This window comes from Callithrix jacchus, chromosome 3, assembly GCF_049354715.1.
Source record: "Callithrix jacchus isolate 240 chromosome 3, calJac240_pri, whole genome shotgun sequence".
Lineage (NCBI taxonomy): Eukaryota > Metazoa > Chordata > Mammalia > Primates > Cebidae > Callithrix > Callithrix jacchus.
Genome location: NC_133504.1, coordinates 140,448,315 through 140,474,410, shown reverse-complemented (window position 1 = coordinate 140,474,410; position 26,096 = coordinate 140,448,315). Strand labels below are relative to the sequence as shown.

The window sequence follows — 26,096 nt, the reverse complement described above, 5'->3', positions numbered from 1 at the left end:
CCCAGGTTGGAGTGCAATGGCACAATCCTAGCTCACTGCAACCTCCGCCTCCCGTGTTCAAGCTATTTTCCTGCCTCAGCCTCCAGAGTAGCTGGGATAACAGGCATGTGCCACCATGGTCAGCTAATTTTGTACTTTGAGTAGAGGTGAGGTTTTTCCATGTTGGTCAGGCTGGTCTCAAACTCCCAACCTTAATTTATCTGCCTGCCGTGGCCTTCCAAAGTGCTGGGATTACAGGCATTAGCCATTGTGCCCAGCCAAGACATGCACTATATTTTAATTAAACATTTCTTTTTATAATAAACTCATCTCATAAGTAACAGTGTAAAAGAATAAGCTTTGAACTATTAATTTTTAAAATGTCACTTAAATATTTTAAAAATTAGTGGGTATATACCCAGAGGAGTATAAATTATTTTGCCATAAAGCCACACTCATGCAAATGTTTATTGCAGCACTGTTGACAATAGCAAAGACATGGAATCAGCCTGAACAGCCATCAGTGACAGCTTGGATAAAGAAAATGTGGTGCATATGCACCATGGAATACTATGCAGCCAAAAAAAAGAATGAGATCTTGTCTTTTGCAGGAACATGGATGGAGCTGGAGGCCATTATTCTCAGCAAACCAATGCAGGAACAGAAAGCCAAATACTGCATGTTCTCACTTATAAGTGGGAGCTAAATGATGAGAACTCACGAACACAAAGAGGGGAACAACAGACACTGGAGTCTACTTGAGTGTGGTGGGTGAGAGGAGCAGAAAAGATAATTTCCTGGGCTTAATACCTGGGTGATGAAATAATCTGTGCTGCAAACCCCATGATGTGAGTTTACCTACATAACAAGCCTTCGTATGTACCCCTGAACCTAAACTAAAAGTTAAAAAAAATTAGGATAGAAACACAGCCAGGTGTGGTCACATGTGCCTTTTTTAAAAAAATATACATTTTATTGCATTTTAGGTTTTGGGGTACATGTGAAGAACATGCAAGATTGTTGCATAGGTACATACATGGCAATGTGATTTGCTGCCTTCCTCCCCTTCACCTATATCTGGCATTTCTCCCCATGTTATCCCTCCCCAACTCCCCACCCCCACTGTCCCTCCCCTGGTCCCTCACTACAGACCCCAGTGTGTGATGCTCCCCTCCCTGTGTCCATATGTTCTTATTGTTCATTACCCTCCTATGAGTGAGAACATGTGGTGTTTGATTTTCTGTTCTTGTGTCAGTTTGCTGAGAATGATGGCTTGCAGGTTCATCCATGTCCCTACAAAGGACACGAACTCATCATTTTTGATGGCTGCATAGTATTCCATGGTGTATATGTGCCACATTTTCCCTGTCCAGTCTGTCATCGATGGGCATTTGGGTTGGTTCCAAGTCTTTGCTATTGTAAACAGTATTGCAATGAACATTCATGTGCATGTGTCTTTATAATAGAACAATTTATAGTCCTTTGGGTATATACCCAGTAACGGGATTGCTGGGTCAAAAGGAATTTCTATTTCTAGATCCTTCAGGAATCGCTGCAGTGTCTTCCACAATAGTTGAACTAATTTACACTCCCACCAACAGTGTAAAACTGTTCCTATTTCTCCATGTCCTTTCCAGCATCTGTTGTCTCCAGATTTTTCAATGACTGCCATTCTAACTAGCATGGGATGGTATCTCAATGTAGTTTTGATTTGCATTTCTAATGCAAATGACCAGTGATGATGAGCATTTTTTCATATGTTTGTTTGTGGTCTCATGTGTTTTCTTTTGTAAAGTGTCTGTTCATACTCTTCACCCACTTTTGAATGGGCTTGTTTGTTTTTTCTTGTAAACCTGTTTTACTTCTTTGTAGATTCTGGATATTAGCCCTTTGTCAGATGGGTAGCTTGCAAAAAATTTTTCCCATTCTGTTGACTGCCAGTTCACTCTAATGACTGTTTCTTTTGCTGTGCAGAAGCTGTGGAGTTTGATTAAGTCCCATTTGTCTATTTAACTTTTGTTGCCAATGCTTTTGGTGTTTTAGTCATGAAGTCCTTGCCTATGCCTATGTCCTTAATGGTTTTGCCTAGATTTTCTTCTGGGGTTTCTATGGTGTTAGGTCTTATGTTTAAGTCTTTAATCTATCTGGAGTTAATTATAGTGTAAGGTGTCAGGAAGGGGTCTAGTTTCTGCTTTCTGCACATAGCTAGCCAGTTTTCCCAACACCATTTATTAAACAGGGACTCCTTTCCCCATTGCTTGTTTTTGTCAGGTTTGTCAAAGATCAGATGGTTGTAGATGTGTGGTGTTGCCTCCAAGGCCTCCGTTCTGTTCCATTGGTCTATATCTCTGTTTTGGTACCAGTACCATGCTGTTTTGATTACTGTAGCCTTGTAATATAGTTTGAAGTCAGGTAGTGTGATACCTCCCACTTTGTTCTTTTTGCTTAGGATTGGCTTGGCTATGTGGGCTCTCTTTTGGTTCTATATGAAGTTTAAGGTGGTTTTTTCCAGTTCTGTGAAGAAGGTCATTGGTAGCTTGATGGGGATGGCATTGAATCTATAAATTACTTTGGGCAGTATGGCCATTTTCACAATATTGATTTCTCCTAACCATGAGCATGGAATGTTTCTCCATCTGTGTCCTCTCTTATTTCGTTGAGCAGTGGTTTGTAGTTCTCCTTGAAGAGGTCCGTTACATCCTTTTTTAGTTGTATTTCTAGGTATTTTATTCTCTTTGTAGCAATTGTGAATGGCAGTTCATTCTTGATTTGGCTCTCTTTAAGTCTTTTATTGGTGTATAGGAATGCTTGTGATTTCTGCACATTGATTTTGTATCCTGAGACTTTGCTAAAGTTGCTTATCAGTTTTAGGAGATTTTGGGCTGAGACAGTGGGGCCTTCTAAATATACAATCATGTCATCTGCAAATAGAGACAATTTGACTTCCTCCTTTCCTAATTGAATACCCATTATTTCTTTTTCTTACCTGATGCTCTGGCTAGAACTTCCAATACTATAGTGAATAGGAGTGGTGAGAGAGGGCATCCTTGTCCAGTACCACATCTGAAAGGGAATGCTTCCAGTTTTTGCCCATTCAGTATGATATTGGCTGTGGGTTTGTCATAAATAGCTTTTATTATTTTGAGATACGTTCCATCAATACCTAGTTTCTTGAGAGTTTTTAGCATAAAGTGCTGTTGAATTTTGTCAAAGGCCTTCTCTGCATCTATTGAGATAATCATGTGGTTTTTGTCTTTGGTTCTGTTTATGTGGTGAATTACGTTTATAGACTTGCGTATGTTGAACCAGCCTTGCATTCCCAAGATAAAGCCTACTTGATCGTGATGGATAAGCTTTTTGATGTGCTGTTGTAATCAGTTTGCCAGTATTTTATTGAAGATGTTTATATCTATGTTCATCATGGATATTGGCCTGAAGTTTTCTTTTCTTGTTGAGTCTCTGTCAGATTTTGGTATCAGGATGATGTTGGTCTCATAAAATGACTTGGGAAGAATTCCTTCTTTTTGGATTGTTTGGAAGAGTTTCAGGAGTGGTACCAGCTCCTCTTTGTATGTCTGGTAGAATTCGGCTGTTAACCCATCTGGGCCTGGGCTGTTTTTTTTTTTTTTTTTTTTTTTTTGGTTGGTAGGCTATTAATTGCTGCCTCAACTTCAGCCCTTGTTATTGGTCTATTCAGGGTTTCAACTTCTTCCTGGTTTAGGCTTGAGAGGATGCAAGTGTCCAGGAATTATCCATTTCTTCCAGTTTTACTGGTATATGTGCATAGAGTTGTTTGTAATAATCTCTGATGGTGGTTCGTATTTCTGTGGAATCTGTGGTGATATCCCCTTTATTGTTTTTTATTGTATCTATTTGATTCTTCTCTCATTTATTTTTTATTAATCTGGCTAGTGGTCTGTCTATTTTGTTAATCTTTTCAAAAAAAAACAGCTCCTGGATTTATTGGTTTTTTGAAGGGTTTTTGGTGTCTCTCTCTCCTTCACTTCTGCTCTGATCTTAGTTATCTCTTGTCTTCTGCTAGCTTTTGAGTTTCTTTTTTTTTTATCTTGCTTCTCTAGCTCTTTCAATTTTGACGATAGGGTGGTCAATTTTAGATATCTCCTTGCTTCTCATGCAGGCATTTATTGCTATAAATTTCCCTCTAGACACTGCTTTAAATATGTCCCCGAGATTCTGGTACATTGTGTATTCATTCTCATTGGTTTCGAAGAGTATCTTTATTTCTGCCTTCATTTCATTGTTTATCCAGTCAACATTCAAGAGCCAGTTGTTCAGTTTCCATGAAGCTGTGTGGTTCTGAGTTAGTTTCTGAATTCTGAGTTCTAACTTGATTGCACTACAGTCTGAGAGACTGTTTGTTATGATTTCCCAGCTGCTCGGGAGGCTACGGTGGGAGGATCATTTGAGCCAGGAGTTCAAGGTTGTAGTGCATTATTATCATGTCTATGAAGAGGTACTGCACTCTAGCCTGGACAATGTAGGGGAAAAAAAGATAGAAACACAGGAAAGTAGAAGTAATTAAAAAGTAACGTATTTCTCTTTTCTAAGAAATTGACAATTGCAAAGTAATTTCACCTACAGAGTAAATTCTACATATGTTGTATACCTGAGTTTCTAGTTATTTGCTCTATTTACAGATGGAGAAAATGAAAAATGTTGTTTTTAGAAATTCTTATTTTTAGTTCAATGTTCAATTAACAGACTATTACTTTACACTATGTCATGATTCAATAATTTTTCTGTAAATTTTATTTGCTATCTCCAAAATGGACAGTTCTCACAAAAGCACAAAACTCAAAGCACCATTAATAGGACTTTGGGTAGAGGTTCCAAGGAGGTAGGTTTTAGCCCAGTGTGAAAGAGAATTTCCTAATTAGAGCTGCCTAAAAATAGGAGGCTGGGCATGTGCCCACAAGGATTGAGGCCAGTGAAGGTGGGATTTCTGAACTAGGTGGGAGTTTAGGGAACTGAACTTTAACATCCTGTCAAACTCCCCAAGAATCTGTAATTCTAGAAACGTTTCTATGACCAAGAATAGCTCCTTATTGATCTGCTCCTTCTGCCTGAAAATTTCCATTTCCTTTGGGTTTTTAAGCGTTCTTTTCTTTCTCTAGCTTAGAAGCCTCTATCTCTCCTAGGCTGCTGGTTTTAAATTATACATTCCTTGGGAAAAGCAAAGGAATAAAACATGATCGTTTTTAACAATCTAATGTGATTTCTTTTCTTAATTAAACACAACTAATATGTTTCCAAAGGTGTGTTAAAACAGTTGTCAACTTTTAAGTGAGAGAGAGTCATCTTGGTAAATAGGTTTGGGGAATTCTGAACAAAAACAAATTAAATGGGATTCTTCATGTGGGACTCACAGAGCTTTTACTAAGCTAATGTGTCCTGTGAATCCCTGTAAAGTATGTAGTATGCAGTATTTCAATATTCTTTGACCATAGACCCTTTCTTCACTGAGAATATCCAATGGCATGTATTAAAGCTACCATTAATTGAAGTTAATACAATGTGTATTGCATAGGTAAACTCATATAGAATTTACAACTTTTTAAGATTGCTTTTACTATCAGCAGTTCAAAGTTGAGAAAACTAAGGCTAGCAAGTAATTTGTCTAAGGTCATACAGCGTATAAATTCCTGAGCCACCATTCAAGCAATAAAGAGTGCATTCTTAAGCATCCACTACTCTGCCTCTCAAAGAGGCTGCAGGCTCAGTAGGGAGCTACTCATGTGGCCCTGAATCGTCATACTTGTCCTGGGTCACAAGGCTCAGATGTCTACCTACCTCCAACTGCCTCACTGAGGCTCTGATACTTACTAGGATACTTCCTTGTCCTGCTTCCAGTTTTTACTGAACACCCAGTGCTTGTTACATCATGCATAACTACAACACTTTATATTAAGTGCCAGATGTAAGCACAATGAGATGTGAAGGGGTTCTGGAGAAGATGAGCTCACTCAAACTGGAACAGTAAGAAAAGGGTTCAGGAATGAGGAGGCCTTAAGCTGACTCCAAATGATGGGCAGGATGTAAAGTCGCTGAGAGAGAAGGCGTGAAGCTGTCAGATAATGGCATAAGCAGAAATTTTCATGGAAGAAGGAATATGACAAATAGAATAGGAGAGAACTTTCCAACTCTATGAGGCCCATGGTATCCTCATATTAAAATCAGGCAAAGACGTCATAAGAGAAAAACCCCACAGACCAATATCCTTTATGACAATAGACACAAAAATTCTTAAGAAAAAACTAGCAGCCTGAATCCAACAGCATGTAAGAATGATTAAATACCATGACCAAATGGGATTTATCCCAGGAGTGCAAAGTTGGTTTAACGTACAAAACCAGTCAATGTAATATACCATATTAATAAATTAAAGGATAAAAGCCACATGACCATCTCAATAAATGCAGAAAAACTATTTGACAAGCTCCAACATCCTTTCATGATTTATAAATTAAAAATATACTCAACACTGGAAATTAGAAGGAAACTCCTTCAACTTGATAAAGAGCATCTGAAAAATCCACAGCTAATGTCATATTTAATGGTGAAAAATAAATGTGTTCCTCTTAAAATCAGGAACAAAACAAGAGTTTCTTCTCTCATTCCTTCTATTCAACACTGTACTGTACAGTACTATACTGTTAGCTATAGCTGGGATAATTAGAAAGAAAAATAAATAAAAGGCATTAATCTTGGGTCGACTCAAGATGGCGTGGTGAGAACAACCCAGGATTGAAGCTCTCGGTGAATGCGCGGAGGGTGAGTCAGGGCCGCATTTCCAGATGGATCTTTCTTGCCCACAGAACAGGGAAATTCCCAGGTATAAAAGAGACGTGGGATGCCAGCGAAGCGGTTTTGGCTGGTGCAGCCGGTGGCTGGTGCAGCCGGCGGCCGGCACTGCAGCACAGCGGCACTCCACAGTGCTCCGCACAAAGCGCACTGGTCCGGGTGCCCTGTTGAACCAGCAGTCTGAGACTTGAGAGGGCAGATTGGCATATTCATCTGATTGAACGGGACTTGGACAGTGAGCCAGGCCAGGAGATTCCAGGAAAACAACGTTTGGACCAGGGCAGTGGGACAAACAAAACAGTGATTCCAAATGCTCCGGGTGGAGAGTTTCACTGCAGGCACAGCTAAACCCGGGACGGTGCAGCTTGGTGGGGAAGGGGTGTTTGCCATTACCGAGGCAACCTGCCCCTACTGAGGTACACTCCCATTGCTGACGCAGCCTGCCATTGCTGAGGCAACCTGCCACAACAGAGAGACTCCGCCTCAGGGTGTAGCCTGTGGCAGCAGGGTGGAGACCGCAGCAGCAGGGCAGAGCCTGCAGAAACAGGGCGGTCCTCACACCAGCAGGGTGGAGCCTCGGCAGGCAAATAGTGACTAGACTGCCTCCTAGCTGAGCAGGACAGGGCAACGGAAACATAAAGAAAACCCCAACCCCCTGAGACAGAGCATCTGAGAAAAAAAGGGGTTTTTTTTATGAGTTCTCCTGCAGCAGAATTAAATGTAGCAGCCTAACAGCCCTAAATGAACAACAGAGCTCACAGATCAGCACTTGAGCTCCTATGAAGTACAGACTGTCTCCTCAAGCAACTCCCTGACCCCTCTATATACAGAAGACTGACATTTGGCAGGCATCATTCTGGGACAAAGATAGCAGAAAAAGAAACTGGTAGCATCCCTCACTGTTCCACAGCCGCTATAGGTGCACCCCAGAAAAGCAGGGCCTGGAGTGGACCTCAGCAGTCATACAGTGGAGGGGCTAGACTGGTAGAAGAAAAACCAAGTAACAGAAATACTTCATCATCAACAATCTGGGCGTCCACTCAGAGACCCAATCGAAAAGTCAGCAACTACTCAGATGACAGGTGGATAAATCCACAAAGATGGGAAGAAACCAGTGCAAAAAGAAGGAAAACACCCGAAACCAGAACACCTCGCCACCTAGAAAGGACCAAAACTCCTCACGAGCAAGGGAACAAAGCTGGATGGAGAATGACTGTGATGAAATGACGGAATTAGACTTCAGAAGGTGGATAATGAGAAACTTTTGTGAGCTAAAAGAACATGTTTTAAATCAATGCAAAGAAACTAAGAACCTTGAAAAAAGATTTGAGGAAATGATAACAAGAATGGATACCTTAGAGAGGAATATGAATGAATTAAAGGAGCTGAAAAACTCAACATGAGAACTTTGCGAAGCTTGCACAAGTTTCAACAGTCGAATTGACCAAGCAGAAGAAAGACTATCAGAAGTCGAAGATCAACTCAATGAAATAAAACGAGAAACCAAGATCAGAGAAAAAAGCGCAAAAAGGAATGAACAAAGTCTTCAAGAAATGTGGGACTATGTGAAGAGACCTAACCTACGTTTGATAGGCGTACCAGAATGTGACAAAGAGAATGAATCCAAGCTGGAAAATACTCTTCAGGACATTATCCAGGAAAATTTCCCCCACCTAGCAAGACAGGCCAACACTCAATTGCAGGAAATACAGAGAACACCACAAAGATATTCTGCAAGAAGAGCAACCCCAAGGCACATAATTGTCAGATTCAACAAGGTTGAAACGAAGAAGAAAATACTAAGGGCAGCCAGGGAGAAAGGTCGGGTCACCCACAAAGGGAAGCCCATCAGACTCACAGCAGATCTCTCGGCAGAAACTCTACAAGCCAGAAGAGAGTGGGGGCCAATATTCAACATTCTTAAAGAAAAGAACTTTCAACCTAGAATTTCATATCCAGCCAAACAGAGATTCAGAAGTGAAGGAAAAATAAAATCCTTTGCGAACAAGCAAGTACTCAGAGATTTTGTCACCACCAGGCCTGCTTTACAAGAGCTCCTAAAAGAGGCACTACACATAGAAAGGAACAACCAGTACCAGCCATTCCAAAATCACACTAAATGCTAAAGAGCATCAACATAATGAAGAATCTACAACAACTAACGGGCAACACAGCCAGCTAGCATCAAAATGGCAGTATCAAATTCACACATAACAATATTAACCCTAAATGTAAATGGACTAAATGCACCAATCAAAAGACACAGACTGGCAGATTGGATAAAAAGCCAAAGCCCATCGGTGTGCTGTATCCAGGAAACCCATCTCACATGCAAGGATACACAAAGGCTCAAAATAAAGGGATGGAGGAAGATTTAGCAAGCAAATGGAGAGCAAAAGAAAGCAGGAGTTGCAATTCTCATCTCTGATAAAATAGACTTTAAAGCAACAAAGATCAAAAGAGACAAAGGCCATTACATAATGGTAAAAGGATTGATACAACAAGAAGAGCTAACGATCCTAAACATATATGGACCCAATACAGTAGCACCCAGATACATAAGGCAAGTTCTTAACGACTTACAAAGAGACTTAGACTCCCACACAATAATAGTGGGAGACTTTAACATTCCACTGCCAATATTAGACAGATCAACCAGACAGAAAATCAACAAGGATATCCAGGACTTGAACTCAGACCTGGAGCAAGCAAACCTGATAGACATTTACAGAACTCTCCACCCCAAATCCACAGAATATACATTCTTCTCAGCACCACATCACCCCTACTCTAAAATTGACCACATAATTGGAAGTAAAGCACTCCGCAGCAAATGCAAAACAACGGAAATCATAACAAACAGTCTCTCAGACCATAATGCAATCAAGTTAGAACTCAGAATTCAGAAACCAACGCAGAACCACACAGGTTCATGGAAACTGAACAACTGGCTCTTGAATGTTGACTGGATAAACAATGAAATGAAGGCAGAAATAAAGAAGTTCTTCGAAACCAATGAGAACGAAGACACAACATGTCAGAATCTCTGGGACACATTTAAAGCAGTCTTTAGAGGAAAATATATAGCAATAAGTGCCCATATAAGGAGAATGGAGAGATCCAAAATTGACACCCTATCATCAAAATTGAAAGAGCTAGAGGAGCAAGATCAAAAAAACTCAAAACCTGGCAGAAGACAAGAAATAACTAAGATCAGAGCAGAACTGAAGAAGATAGAGACACGAAAAACCCTTCAAAAAATCAATAAATCCAAGAACTGGTTTTTTGAAAAGATCAACAAAATAGACAGACCACTAGCCAGATTGATAAAAAAGAAAAGAGAGAACAACCAAATAGATGCAAAAAAAATGATAAAGGGGAAATCACCACAGATTCCACAGAAATTCAAACCATCATCAGAGAATATTACAAACAACTCTATGCACATAAACTAGTAAACCTGGAAGAAATGGATAAATTCCTGGACTCCTGTGTCCTCCCAAGCCTAAACCAGGAGGAAGCTGAAACTATGAATAGACCAATAACAAGGTCAGAAGTTGAGGCAGCAATTAAGAGCCTACCACACAAAAAAAGCCCAGGTCCAGACGGGTTCACAGCCGAATTCTACCAGACACACAAAGAGGAGCTGGTACCATTTCTTCTGAAACTATTCCAAATAATCCAAAAAGAGGGAATTCTTCCCAAATCATTTTATGAGACCAACATCATTCTGATACCAAAACCTGGCAGAGACCCAACAAGAAAAGAAAACTTCAGGCCAATATCCATGATGAACATAGATGCAAAAATCTTCAATAAATATTGGCAAGCCGATTGCAACAGCAAATCAAAAAACTTATCCATTATGATCAAGTAGGATTCATTCCAGGGATGCAAGGCTGGTTCAACATATGCAAGTCTATAAACGTAATTCACCACATAAACAGAACCAAAAACAAAAACCACATGATTATCTCAATTGACACAGAGAAGGCATTCGACAAAATTCAACAGCCCTTTATGCTAAAAACCCTCAATAAACTCGGTATCGATGGAACGTATCTCAAAGTAATAAAAGCTATTTATGACAAACCAACAGCCAATATCATACTGAATGGGCAAAAACTGGAAGCATTCCCTTTGAAATTCGGCACTAGACAAGGATGCCTTCTCTCACCACTCCTATTCAATATAGTACTGGAAGTTCTAGCCAGAGCAATCAGGCAAGAAAAAGAAATAAAGGGCATTCAAATAGGAAAGGTGAAAGCCAAATTGTCTCTATTTGTAGACAACATGATAGTATACCTAGAAGACCCCATCGCCTCAGCCCAAAAACTCCTGAAACTGATAAGCAACTTCAGCAAAGTCTCAGGATATAAAATCAATGTGCAAAAATCACAAGCATTCCTCTACACCGATAACAGACTTAAAGAAAGCCAAATCAAGAACGAACTGCCATTCACAATTGCTACAAAAAGAATAAAATACCTAGGAATACAACTCACAAGGAACGTAAGGGACCTCTTCAAGGAAAACTACAAACCACTGCTCAACGAAATCAGAGAGGACACAAACAGATGGAGAAACATTCCATGTTCATGATTAGGAAGAATTAATATCGTGAAAATGGCTATATTGCCCAAAGTAATTTACAGAGTCAACACTATCCCCATCAAGCTACCATTGACTTTCTTCACAGAACTGGAAAAAAACACCATGAACTTCATATGGAACCAAAAGAGAGCCCGCATAGCCAAGTCAATTCTAAGCAAAAAGAACACAGCGGGGGGCATCACGCTACCAGATTTCAAACTATACTACAAGGCTACAGTAATCAAAACAGCATGGTACTGGTACCAAAACAGAGATATAGACCAACGGAACAAAACAGAGGCATCGGAGGCAACACAACATATCTACAACCATACAATCTTTGATAAACCTGACAAAAACAAGCAATGGGGAAAGGATTCCCTGTTTAATAAATGGTGTTGGGAAAACTGGCTAGCCATGTGCAGAAAGCAGAAACTGGACCCCTTCCTGACACCTTACACTAAAATTAACTCCAGATGGATTAAAGACTTAAATATAAGACCTGGCACCATAAAAACCCTAGAAGAAAATCTAGGCAAAACCATCCAGGACATACGAGTAGGCAAGGACTTCATGAACAAAACACCAAAAGCATTGGCAACAGAAGCCAAAATAGACAAATGGGACCTAATCAAACTCCACAGCTTCTGCACGGCAAAAGAAACAGTCACTAGAGTGAATCAGCAACCAACAGAATGGGAAAAAATTTTTGCAGTTTACCCATCTGACAAAGGGCTGATACCCAGAATTTACAAAGAACTCAAACAGATTTACAGGAAAAAAACAAACAAGCCCATTCAAAAATGGGCAAAGTATATGAACAGACACTTTACAAAAGAAGACATATATGAGGCCAACAATCATACGAAAAATTGCTCATCATCACTGGTCATTAGAGAGATGCAAATCAAAACCACATTGAGATACCATCTCACGCCAGTTAGAATGGCGATCATTAAAAAATCTGGAGACAACAGATGCTGGAGAGGATGTGGAGAAAAAGGAACACTTTTACACTGTTGGTGGGAGTGTAAATTAGTTCAACCATTGTGGAAGACAGTGTGGCGATTCCTCAAGGCCTTAGAAATAGAAATTCCATTTGACCCAGTAATCCCATTACTCGGTATATAGCCAAAGGACTATAAATCGTTCTACTATAAGGACACATGCACACGAATGTTCATTGCAGCACTGTTTACAATAGCAAAGACCTGGAACCAACCCAAATGCCCATTGATGATAGACTGGATTGGGAAAATGTGGCACATATACACCATGGAATATTATGCAGCAATCAGAAATGATGAATTCGTGTCATTTGTAGGGACATGGATGAATCTGGAGAACATCATTTTCAGCAAACTGACACAAGAACAGAAAATGAAATACCGCATATTCTCACTCATAGGCGGGTGATGAAAAATGAGAACACATGGACACAGGGAGGGGAGTACTAAACACTGGGGTCTATTGGGGGGAAAAGGGGAGGACCAGTGAGGGGGGAGCTGGGGAGGGATAGCCTGAGGAGAAATGCCAAATGTGGGTGAAGGGGAGAAAGGAAGCAAAACACACTGCCATGTGTGTACCTATGCAACGTTCTGCACATGTACCCCAAAACCTAAAATGCAATAAAAAATTTTTTAAAAAGGCATTAATCTTAAAAAGGAAGAAGTAAAACTGTACTTGCAGATGCCATGATTGTACATATAGAAAGTCCTAAGGAATACACACACCGAAAGGTATTAGACTAACAAACAAGATTGAGCAAGGTTGCAGGATGCAAGATTGGTGTTTTTGTATCGCAATTATATATCTGTACTCTAGCAATATATGATCTGAAAATGGCCTTAGGAAAACAATTCCATTTACGTAGCATCAAAAAGAAGAAACTACTTAGGAAGAAGTTTAACCAAGGAAGTGCAAGACTTGTACACTAAGAATGACAAAATATTATTGAAAGAAATTAAAGAAGATTGAAATGATGGAAAGACATCCCATGTTTATGGTTTGGTAAACATAATATTGTTAAGATGTCAATACTCCCCAAATTGATCTGCAAATTCAATGTGGTCCTCATCAAAATCCCATCTGTCTTTTTCCCCCAGAAATTAGAAAGTGAATCCTAAAATTCATATGGAAATGCAGGGGACCCAAAATAGCCAAAACAGTATTGAAAAAGAACAAAGATGGAAGACTCACACATTCCAATTAGGAAAAAACTTACCTCTAAGTTATAGTAATCTAAACAGTGCAGTATTGGTATAAGGATAGATGTGTAGATCAATGAAATGGAATTGAATTGAGAGTCTAGAGACTAACTCTTACATTTGTGGTCAGTTGATTTTCAATAAGAGTGATAAGACAATTCAATGGGCAAAGAAGAATTTTTCAACAAATATTTCTGGGACAATTGGGTAATGACATGCGGAAGAATGAAACTGGACCCCTTTTTACAGAATATACAGAAATGAACTAAAAATGGATCACAGACCTAAATGTAAGAATTAGGGGAGGGCCAGTGGGAGGGGGAGGTGGGGAGGGATAGCCTGGGGAGAAAAGCCAAATGTGGGTGAAGGGGAGAAGAAAAGAAAGCACACTGCCATGTGTGTACCTACGCAACTGTCTTGCATGCTCTGCTCATGTACCCCAAAACCTATAATCCAATAAAAAATTAAAAAAAAAAAAAGAATTAAAATTATAAAACTCTTAAAGGAAAAAGTAAATTTCCATGACCTTGAATTAGGCAGTGGTTTCTTAGGTACCAAAAGCACAAGTGACAAAAGGAAAAACAGAAAAGTGGGACTACATCGAAATTAAATTTCGTGTTATAAATGATACCTTCAAGAAAGTTATAAAACAGTCCACAGAATGGAAGGAAATATTTGTAAATCATATTCAGAATAGGTAAAAATAAAAAACAAAAACAAAACTCCCATAACTTAATAATAAAATGACCCCCCTTCAAATGTTTTTAATGGGCAAAGGATTTGAATAGACATTACTACAAAAAAGTTATAAAAATATCAACACGTAAACCATACTTGCTTAACATCATTAGCCACCAGGGAGGTGCACATCAAAACCACAAACACACCCATTAGGAAGGCTACAACCAAATAAGATAAATGATAACAGATGTTGATGAAGATACGTAGGGCCTGGAGCTCTTATCACACATTGCTGGTGGGAATACAAAATATTAAAGGTTTAGGGTAATTTTTAGTCCTGATCCCATACCTTCACTTTATAAATGGCAAAACAGGCTCAACGAGATGACAGTGCTGTTAGTGTTAGAGATGTGACCACAATCCAAGCCTGGCCATTTTGCACATGGTAGTGCTTTCTTCTTGAATAGCCCCATCCCCCATCTCCACCTCCTTCCTTTGTCTAATTCCTCTCCATCTTTGAGTTTTCTGCACAAATGTGTCTTCCTTAGGAGAGCAAGCTTTCTCTGGTTCCCTCAGTCTAGATCAGGCCCCTCCTCCCGACATTGTTCTCACAGCCTCCTTGAGCTTTCCATAGAAGTAAGCCTTGTGACTTGCCATTCACTGTATTTCCATCCTCTAATGCTGGGCTTGGCACATAGCAGGCATTCAGTAAACATTCAACGAATGAATGCATGATTATTGCTCTTTGCCACACTGACTTTTCCCATTGGACAAGTCAACATTCATCTAATGTGTCCTCCAGTTTCCCACCTTGGTAAAGAGTATCACTGTTCCTCTGACCTGCTGGAAAAGGAAGAATCACATTTCGTATCATGAGATGTCATATCACCAATGAAATGGTAGTGAAGTGCAGACTCCTTGCTTACCACTGTGTGCATCAATTCACTTGGCCTTGCTGCTTTTCAGAGGATGAAGTTAGGACCTCTTTTACTTGATTGTTCATCTTCTATCCTTAGGAACCTGGGATGTGCTGAACTTGAATAGGGAATGGTGAAGAGGTGCAAAATCCACTAAATAAAAATTAGGGACTAAGCAGGAAGATTAACAGAGATGAGCTGAGTAAGTATAGAGGAAAAGAAGGTTTATGAATCAGTTATAGCAGGTGTCCCCAACCCCCAGGCAGTGGATCAGTACCGTCTGTGGCCTGTTGGGAACCAGGCCACACATTAGAAGGTGAATGGGGGGCAGGGAGCATTATCACCTGAGCTCCGCCTCCTGTCAGATCAGCAGCGGCATTAAATTCTCAAAGGAGCATGAACCCTGTTGTGAATTGTGCATGCAAGGGATATAGGTTTCATGCTTTTTATGAGAATCTAATGCCTGATGATCTGAGGTGGAACAGTTTCATCCTGAAACCATCCTTCCACTCGCTGTCCATGAAAAAATTGTCTTCCACAAAACCGGTTCCTGGTGCTGAAAAGGTTGGGGACTGCTGAGATATAGCAATTCTTAGAGGTACAGTATGTGAGGAATAGAACAGCAGCAGAACAGGAACTAGAGACCCCTCGTGAAGCCAGGTGTATCAATCGAGAGCTATGTGATCCTGACCTAGCTAACCCCTTCATCTGTTAACTGGATATGCTATCTCCCAGGATTATTAGAAGGACAAAAGTTTGTATGACATTGCAATGATGTGCAATAAAGTACTTTATTTATTTATTTATTTTTGGTATTTTTTCTTCTTCCTTTTTTTAATTTTTTGTTATTTGTTATTTATTTATTTTGAGACAGAGTCTCGCTCTGTTGCCTAGGCTGGAGTGCAGTGGTGTGATCTCGACTCACTGCAGCCTCTGCCTCCAGAGTTCAAGCAATTCTCTGCCTCAGCCTCCTGAGTAGCTGGGATTGCAGGTGCCCACCACCACGCTCAGCTAACTTTTTTGTATTTTTAGTAGAGACAGGGTTTCACGGTCTTGGCCAGATTGGTCAGGAACTCCTGACCTCGTGATCCACCCACCTCGGCCTCCCAACGTGGTGGGACTACAGGCGTGAGCCACCGCACCCTGCCAATAAAGCACTTTAAAAAGCAGGGTAATGTTAGTATTGAGATAAAGAGGGTGTTGATGACTACTGTTTCCAGAGCATGAACCAAGAGGAAAATTGGTTCAAATGACAGCTACAGAGGTTCATGAAAAGATCTTTCTCCACATGGGGAAATAGGGGAGTGGAATAAATAGCCTGGAAGCCTGTGAAGTGGGCTTTAGAGGCAAGTTAGAGGATCGCTTGTTCTAGGTGGTATAGACACAGGACTGAGCCTACAGACTGGAGTGGATGACCTGCTGACTTCCAATTCTAAGATTCTTCATTTGAGATTCCAAATTTTCCTCCTCTTCCTAGAATTTGTATGTATGACATACCCTGTTTCTCTTGTAATTATCAGATAATTTGGTACACTATAGCCTGTTGAGTGCCGTGTATTTCGATAAAATACCCGAGTTCAGGATGAGCCTCTAAGTCAGATAATCTGACTCCATTCTCTTCCAGCAACTCTAGTTTGCTTGATGAGTTATTTAATTGCTCTTTAACATTTCATTTGAATGAGACTCACGGATCTGTTTAGGAAGAAAACTGCTGATCAATTGCAGTTGCCCCTGTTGTCATGGAAACAAACTGAAATGGAACTATAATTATATTTCCTTATTCCTGAAGTGAATCCCTAATCATTGCCATAGTAATTACCCAATATCTATGGTCCCAAATTACATGATTCTTGTCCAAAAAAAGACAAAGGATAAGGAATAGGAGGGCTGGCCTGAGGCATGCATTCACTGTGCAGCTGCAGAAAGCCTTCTACTTTTTGGATGGGGAGAATTTCCCTTTCTAGGCTTGCACTCCAAAGTTGGATGATGTCAGCAGGTCTTAGATTGTGCCCAGTGCTTAGAAGAGTGGCTAGAAGGCTGTATCAGGTAGGATGATTTCATTTGTAACGGAAATCAGAACTACTCTCATCTTCAACAGGAATGAAGTATATTGTCTGATGGACCAGAAAGTCTGGAAGACTTTCCAAGTTCCAAGGTTGGTTGATGCAACACCCCAGCAACATCATTAAGATCCAGTCTGAGTCCCCTTTTCCTCTGGCATCCTCAGGGAGTGGGGCTTTGTCTTCAGGCTTGTTCCCTCATAGTCACAAGATGGCTGTCACAGTTCCAGGTGTCACAGGCAGATGACAAAGCCCATGGACAGAAAGAGGGCAGTCCCTGTCTTGTATCATGGTAAATGAGGAGAGCGTTCTCAGAAATGACTCTGCCTAGCAGACTGCCCCTTGCTTTTCATTGTTCCTTTCACATAGATGCTATTGCAGATAGTGGCTCCAGACAACAGAGCTTAAAATGAAGAGAGCTCTTCCTGACACCTGTCTGCTCTCCTTAGCGCTAAGTGCCCAGTGGGTGAGAGATGGAGTAATATGGCTGCAGGGCTAACTTAGTTTGTTTTACTTTTTTTTGCAACCTCTCTCTCTGCTCTGACCTTCCAGTGTGCTGAGCCCCAGGCCACAGGCCCAGCATGCACCTTCTGTCTCATCTCTCTCATTCCTCCAGATAGGTATGAGCATAGAGCATTGGGCCTGCTGGGTTTTAGCATCCCAGGACCATGGGCTGTGACATTTTTTGCTCTCAGGCAGCAGCACATGCCACCAGGAAAGAAGGGCAGCCTCCTGGGGAGAAGCAGAATCACGATACAGGTAGTTATGCAAGTGAGTCATCCATCTAGACTAAAAGAGAGAATCCAGACTCAAACCCAGAAGCACAGTGTGGTGGCTGATTTTTCGTTACTTAGCCATTAGCATCCAGTTCCTCTTCTCAAGTCAAGGCAACTCCCTGAAAACTCCTTCCCTTTCAGGGAGTTGCCTTTACCTTGCTGTGTGTAGCTCTGATAGGACGTAGTGCCTGCTTCCTAGGACAGACGCCAAAATGATCAGATCTTCCATTTCCCCTCCCGCTGCAGCCTGACATGAGCCTGCAACCCAGCCTGGCCAATCAGATGTTCTCCCCTAGTACTTTAACTTGGCAGCTGAATCAAAGATGTAAGGAACACAACTTCTAGGAGCAGCAGTTACTGGCTCTCCCTGCAGCCTAATGGTGGCTGTGGCTCCCAGTGCCTAGGCTCTAGAGCTCTCCTACCCAACTCCAGTGGTTTTCCAAGCCTGCAGTCTGGCTTCTTTTTGTTCTGTGAGCCTCCACTGTACTTCTAGTACATTTTCTTTAGATTCAGTGAGACAAAGCCATTTTCTGTTGCCTACATCCAAGTATGTTAACTGACACTTGTAGACACCATGAAAACTAGGTGAGAGAGAGAGAAGCTTTGATATAGAAAGTGGTAAGCAAAGCGGGGAGCATTTCCCTGGTTTAAGTTGAAAAGAAGGCTCAAAAGAAACGTTGAGAGAGGCTGAACAGCCTCCTGACTTGCCCACCCACTAGCTTCTTGGAGATTTCTGCAGTGACCTCTGGGAAAATACCCATGATCTGAGCATATTCTGCATTTTCCCATAACAAATCTGCATCATGCTTTCCATCACCTCAGTGACCTCTCTACAGAAAACCCACCTGTTAAACCAGCTCACCCTACAGTAGTAATCATTTTCTCATCCACTGAAAATGTTTGATGGAGCACAGTGGCTCACACCTGTAATCCTAGCACTTTGGGAAGCTGGAGTGGGAGGATTCCTTGAGCCCAGGAGTTTCAGACCAGCCTGGTCAACATAGTAAGAACCCATCCTAAATTTTTTTTAAATCCTGACAAATTTTATTATAGAAAGCCACTATGGGAAAAACAAAGATAATAGATGTGACCCCTGAACTCATGCCACACATAGTTATGGGGCAGAGATAAGATGGTATCACTGTTGTCAGTAAAATCACATTGGCATTGGCTCACCCCTGTAATCCCAGCCCTTTGGGAGACTGAGGTGAGTGGATCACCTGAGGTCAGGAGTTTGAGACCAGCCTGGACAACATGGTGAAACCCTGTCTCTACTAAAAATACAAAAATTAGCCTGGCACGTTCGTGGGTGCCTGTAATCCCAGCTACTTGAGACGCTGAGGCAGGAGAATTGCTTGAACCCAGGAGACAGAGGTTACAGTGAGCCAACACGGTGCCACTGCACTCCAGCCGGGGTGACAGAGTAAGACTCTGTCTCAAAAAAAAAAATCATATCTGTGTCATACTTTACAACATGCGAAGCAATTTTATATTCCCTCTCTTGAAAGGCTTGATTATAGTAACTGTAGCATCAAACAGCATGAGATTCATGCAAAAGGATTCCTGAGGGACAAAAGGGAGCAAGAAAAGATGTGTGGGGTTAATTAGATTTGAGCTGGACCTTGAAGGATGGGTATATTACTCTGTTTTCACACTGCTATAAAAAGACTGGGTAATTTATGAAGAAAAGAGGTTTAATTGACTCAGTTCTACAAGCTTAACAGGAAGCATGGTTAGGAGGCCTCAGGAAACTTACAGTCATGTTGGAAAGTGAAGGGGAAGCAAGCAGTCTTACCAGGCAGAGCAGGAGAGACAGAGAGCAAAGGGGGAAGTGCCATACACTTTTAAACCGTCAGATCTCATGAGAACTCACTCACTATCATAAGAACAGCAAGGGGGAAATCTGCTCCCATATCCAATCACCTTCCACCAGGCCCCTCCTCCAATGCAACGTGAGATTCATGTGGGGACACAAATCCAAAGCACATCAATGGACAAGAACCAAATTGTGAGACTGGCACTGGGCAGTCCTTGCAGCAGAAGATCTCATGCCGTGATAGAGCCCAGTGATGATATTTGAGGACTGACAGGTCAGGTTTGCCTCAGGGGTGCTTGAAGTAGAGTGACATTAAATAATAACCTTTCTTTATTGCATTTTAGGTTTTGGGGTACATGTGAAGAACATGCAAGATTGTTGCATAGGTACACACATGGCAATGTGATTTGCTGCCTTCCTCCCCTTCACCTATATCTGGCATTTCTCCCCATGTATCTCTCCCCAACACCCCACCCCCCACTGTCCCTCCCCTATTTCCCCCCGACAGACCCCATTGTGTGATGCTCCCCTCCCTGGGTCCATGTATTCTCATTGTTCAACACTCGCCTATGAGTGAGAACATGCGATGTTTGATATTCTGTTCTTGTGTCAGTTTGCTGAGAATGATGGTTTCCAGGTTCATCTATGTCCCTATAAAGGACACAAACTCGTCATTCTTGATGGCTGCATAATATTCCATGGTGTATATGTGCCACATTTTCTTTATCCAGTCTATCATTGATGGACATTTGGGTTGGTTCCAAGTCTTTTCAATTGTAAACAGTGCCACAATAAACATTGTGTCTTCCACAATGGTTGAACCAATTTATACTCCCACCAACAGTGTAAAAGTGTTCCTATTTCTCCACATCCTTTCCAGCATCTGTTGTCTCCAGATTTTTTAATGATCGCCATTCTAACTGGCATGAGATGGTATCTCAATGTAGTTTTGATTTGCATCTCTCTAATGACCAGTGATGATGAGCATTTCTTCATATGTTTGTTGGCCTCATGTATGTCTTCTTTTGTAAAGTGTCTGTTTATATCCTTCGCCCACTTTTGAATGGGCTTGTTTGTTTTTTTCCTGTAAATCTGTTTGAGTTCTTTGTAAATTCTGGATATCAGCCCTTTGTCAGATGGGTAAACTGCAAAAATTTTTTTCCCATTCTGTTGGTTGCCGATTCACTCTAATGACTGTTTCTTTTGCCATGTAGAAGCTGTGGAGTTTGATTAGGTCCCATTTGTCTATTTTGGCTTTTGTTGCCAATGCTTTTGGTGTTTCAGTCATGAAGTCCTTTCCTATGCCTATGTCCTGAATGGTTTTGCCTAGATTTTCTTCTTGGGTTTTTATGGTGTTAGGTCTTATGTTTAAGTCTTTAATCCATCTGGAGTTAATTTTAGTGTAAGGTGTCAGGAAGGGGTCCAGTTTCTGCTTTCTGCACATGGCTAGCCAGTTTTCCCAACACCATTTATTAAACAGGGTATCCTTTCCCCATTGCTTTGTTTTGTCGATAACCTTTTTTTTTTTTTTAAGAGACAGGGTCTTGCTCTGTCACAAAGCCTAGAGTGCAGTGGTGGGATCACAGCTCATTGGAGCCTCAAACTCCTAAATTCAAGCAATCCTACCACCTCAGCCTTCTGAGTACCTGGGATCACAAACACGGGCCATTCCTGCCCCATTAATTTTTTTATTTTTTATTTTTAGAGACAGGACTGTTCTCAGACTCCTGGCCTCAAGCCATCCTCCTGCCTTGGTCTCCCAAAAAGCTAGAGTTATAGGTGTGAGCCACCATGCCCAGCACTGCTTACACTATTTTAGTGTTTTACATATTATAAATATAACTCTAATGAAAGCTCAGCGAGGTAGGTCCTATTATTATCCTCATTTAGCAGTTAAGGAAACTGAGGCACCTGGAGGTTTCGAGCTTGCTGGAGGCCACACAGCTGGTAAATGGTAGAACTAGGTTTCAGAGGTAAGCACTAAAGTCCCTATACTGCACAACCTCTGTTTCATGGAGCCAGAGTAGTTTAGGACTCTGGCATGAAAAGCTTAAGTGCCAAGCAATCACTGAAGCTTTCTATGGGAAGATTTTGGCACAGAGAAACACCAGTGGTTTCTAAGCTGGCAAATTAGTTAAGATTAATGTAGGGGGCTAGGTGCAGTGGCTCATGACTATAATCCCAGCCTTTGGGAGGCTGAGACGGGCAGATCACTTGAGTTTGAGACCAGCCTGGCCAACATGGCAAAATCCCATCTCTACTAAAAATACCAAAATTAGCTGAGTGTGGTGGCACGCATCTGTAATCCCAGCTACTTGGGAGGTTGAGGCATGAGACGCGCTGGAACCCCAGGGGTGGGAGTTACAGCGAGCAGAGATTGTGCCACTGCACTGCAGCCTGGGTGACAGAGCGAGATTCCGTCTTAAAAAAAAAAAGATTACTGTTGGGTTTCAGAGAAAACTGAATTGGAAAAGATGTAACTGGGAGATCATTTACAGATGTCAATTGCATTGCAGTAGGGTGGAAGTGAAACCAGGGCAACAATGACAGTTATACACTCATTGATTTTTCAACTGCCCTCCTGGTTCCTGCATTTATTTCTGCAGGTTCCCATGAACATCTTATGGTGTGTTCAACAGCAAGTCCTCTGGCCCCACTGCCTGCCCTGGTCGGGGTGATGATCATCATGCCAGTGACTTCCTCTCAAATGGTCTAGGAAAACAAAGTCTGCACCGGCTTCAACAGAAAAAGTAATAATAAAAATGAAAGCTTCACCTGAGCTACGGTTGCAGTGTGTGAACCCTATCCACTGCTGCTAGCATGGTATTAGCATAATCATCCTATCCTTATACAATTCCAGCAGATTACAATGGCCCATCTAGGCTTCTGCTGAGTTTCTTAAGCTCTTGACAACTTGAAGCACAGAAACAGGCCCTTCAGAATGCACTGTATTTTGATGTATTTGTTGCAAAAGTGAGTTTGACAGTACCATGTTATTTATTCTAAAATAGCCTTTTATTTTCTTTTATCTTTAGAGGCAAGGTCTCTGTCTTGTAGGCTGGAGTGCAGTGACATGATCATAACTCACCGCTGCCTTGAATTCCTGGGCTCAAGTGATCTGCCCGCTTCAGCCTCCTGAGTAGCAGGGACTGCAGATGTGCAGCACTATGCTTGGCCAATTTTTTTTTTTTTAACAGAATCTTACTCTGTCACCTAGGCTGGAGTGCAGTGGCACAAGTTCAGCTCACTGCAACCTCTGTCTCCTGGGTTCAAATGAGCCTCCTGTCTCAGCCTCCTGTGTAGCTGGAATTAGAGACGTGAACCACTATGCCAAGTTAATTTTTTATATTTTTAATAGAGAGGGTTTCGCTAATGTTGGCCAGGCTGGTGTTGAACTCCTGACCTCAGGTGATCTGCCCACCTCCGCCTCCCAAAGTGCTGGGATTGCAGGCAAGAGCCACCACACCCAGCCAACCTGGCTAATTTTTTAAATTATTTTTTGTAGAGATGGGCTCTTGCTTTGGTTCCTAGGCTAATCTTGAACTCCTGGGTTCAAACTGTTCTTCCCGCTCAAAGCATTGGGATTATAGACATTAGCCAACATGCCTGGCCGTTTAGAGCCTCTAGGTAGAATCTTAGAGTTAATTCATCTGACTCTGGGTAAATGAAAGGAAAGAGGAGATAGAGTAAAGGAGAAACAGCAATGTGTGTTTCCTGCTGTCTTTCTAAACCCATAATGAGTTAGATCAAAGGGCTTAAATGTTGTAAGATGTAGGTAGAACAGGACTCTGTAAACCTCTGTGAGTTTTTCTTAGTGCTAAACACATCTTGCCTTAGAATTGACTCAGCCTATTCAAAGCTTCTAGTCTCTAGCTAATAGTTCCTGGAGTGGGTTCCTGGTATTTGAACCTTCTTGGGTAGGAGTGGCAGGGATGGAACCCAAGGGCTAATGTTCTGTGCATTAAATACCAGGATCCGTTTTTCAAGAACTGACTTCAAAATTTCCCATGATTTTAGGCAAATGTCAAGTATTTTTCCTCTTGTTCTCCTCCTTTCTTCCCCTTTTCTTAATTTCCTCCTCCTCTTCCTACTTTCCTCCTACTACTTTTATTTTTTCTTAATTTCCATTTCAGATTCAGAGAACACATGTATAGGTTTGTTACAAGGGTATATTGCATGATGCTGAGGTTTGAGCTTAGTTTAATCCTGCCACCCAGATAGTGAGCAAAGTACCCCACAGGAAATTTAACAGCTCTGGCCCCTGCTCCCTCCCTCCCTCTTATTGGAGTCCCCAGTGTCTGTTGTTCCCATCATTATGTCTATGTGTTTCCAAGACTTGGCTCCCACTTATAAGTGAGAACATGCGATATTTGGTTTTTTGTTTTTGCATTAATTCACTTAATTGCATGTCATGTTTGCACAGGGACCATGATAAACTTCTCCATATGATTCCAGTTTTAGTGTATGTGCTGGTGAAGGGAGCACCCTCCTACTCCTCTTCTTCCTCCTCTTTCTTTTACTTCTTTGGTCTTATGCGGTCTCTACTGATCTTTACAGATACTAAGGATTTAATCTGTCAGGTGGAGGATATCAAGATGATGTAGATCTGTGTGGAATGGGGACTTCGGTGCACCTATTTACTCTTTCAGCTATGTCTGCACATAGTTATGAGTCATTAGGTTGCATTCCTGTATTTTAAAAATCTTCATCAGCACACCCATGTTCATTTCAGCGCTACTTACCATAGCCAAAAGGGAGAAATAACCCAAATGCCCATTGATGGATGAATGTATAAACATAGTATGTACATTCATTGGAATTATTCCTTCTTAAAAAGGAAGGAAATTCTTATACATGCTACAGTGTCGATGAACTTTCAAAACATTATGCTAAGTGAAATAAGCCAGGCACAAAAGGACAGATATTATATGATTCCATTTAAGGAAGTACCTGGAATAGTAAAATTCAGAGACAGAAAGTACAATAATAGTTCCCAGGGGCTTCAGGGAGAGAAGAATGGGGAGTTATTGTTACATGGATATGAAGTTTCAGTTTGAGATGATGATAAAGTTCTAGAAGGTGAGAGTGGTGATGGTTTCATTATCATATGAATGTATTTAATGCCACTGAACTGTATACTAAAAAAATGTTAAAATGAGGCTGGTGCAGTGACTCATGCCTGTAATCCCAGCACTTTGAAAGGCTGAGGCGGGCAGATCACCTAAGGTTGGGAGTTCAAGACCAGCCTGACCAACATGGAGAAACCCCATCTCTACTAAAAATACAAAACTAGCTGGGTAAGGTGGCAGGCACCTGTAATCCCAGCTATTCCGGAGGCTGAGTCAAGAGAATTGCTTGAATCTGGGAGGCAGAGGTTGCAGTGAGCCGAGATTGCATGCATCATTGCACTCCAGCCTGGGCAACAAGAGTGAAACTCCATCTCAAAAACAAACAAACAAACAAACAAACAAAAAATGCTAATGGTAAATTTTATGTTGTATTTTATCATAATAAAACCTTGATCAATATTACATAAATATGAAAACATTTATGGATGCTGGGATCCCATTTGGTATTGACAGATTTTGTATTTAAGAAGTAAAACTGAGCTGGGCATAGTGGTTCACACCTGTAATATCAGCACTTTGGGAGGCCAAAGCAGGAGGATCACTTGAGCCCAGGAGTTTGAGACCTGCTGGGCAACATGGCAAGATCCCATCTCTATGAAAAATTTAAAAAATTAGCCAGGCACAGTGGTGCACACCTGTATTTCCAGCTACTTGGGAGGCTAAAGTAGGAGGATCCGTTGCACCTGGAGAGTTCAAGGCTGCAGTGAGCAGAGTGCGACTGCACTCTAGCCTGGGCAACAGAGTGAGACTGTCTCAAAAACAAAAGAAACAAAGTAAAACTGGTATATCCTCTTTTGCATAAGATTTGTAATTGTGGGTGAACTAGGACCCTCTAAGTTAATGCCCCTTTCTTGTCATGATCCAGCAGCTGCCATTCGTACAATGTCTTTGTTCTCTAAGAAATCCAAACATCTGTGAACACTGTACTAAGCCCTGTCAACAGTGAGCCAGGAGGCTGAGTTCCAGTTTCAGTTCTGTTTTGATTGAGTCTCTCTCTTCACATTGCTGGGCCTCAGCTTCTCCATCCATAAAGATTTGGGTCTTGGACTCCATGAGCACAGAGGGGCCCTTTCGCAATGGCTGTTGGCTCTGTGAGGGCTGTCCCTGTCATCACTG

General features: G+C 41.4%; 1 protein-coding gene and 1 non-coding gene across 18 annotated transcripts in view; one reads left to right on the top strand and one right to left on the bottom strand.

Annotated features, from left to right (window-relative positions):
• CRACD (capping protein inhibiting regulator of actin dynamics) overlaps positions 1-26,096 on the top strand; it is a 297,618-nt gene that overhangs the window by 231,383 nt on the left and 40,139 nt on the right. For 2 of the 17 annotated variants that reach the window (XM_078367193.1, XM_078367195.1), the window contains exon 4: positions 591-746. The exons of the other annotated variants lie outside the window; for them this stretch is intronic. Coding sequence is in view for 1 of the 2 variants with exons in the window: in XM_078367195.1 (XP_078223321.1) it covers positions 686-746 (61 nt within the window). In the remaining variant the exon portion in view is untranslated. The remainder of the gene's footprint in view (positions 1-590; positions 747-26,096) is intronic. 17 annotated transcript variants of the gene reach the window in all.
• On the bottom strand, positions 24,230-24,336 carry LOC118152553 (U6 spliceosomal RNA). The gene has a single exon (XR_004741305.1). It is a non-coding gene; the product is annotated as a U6 spliceosomal RNA (small nuclear RNA).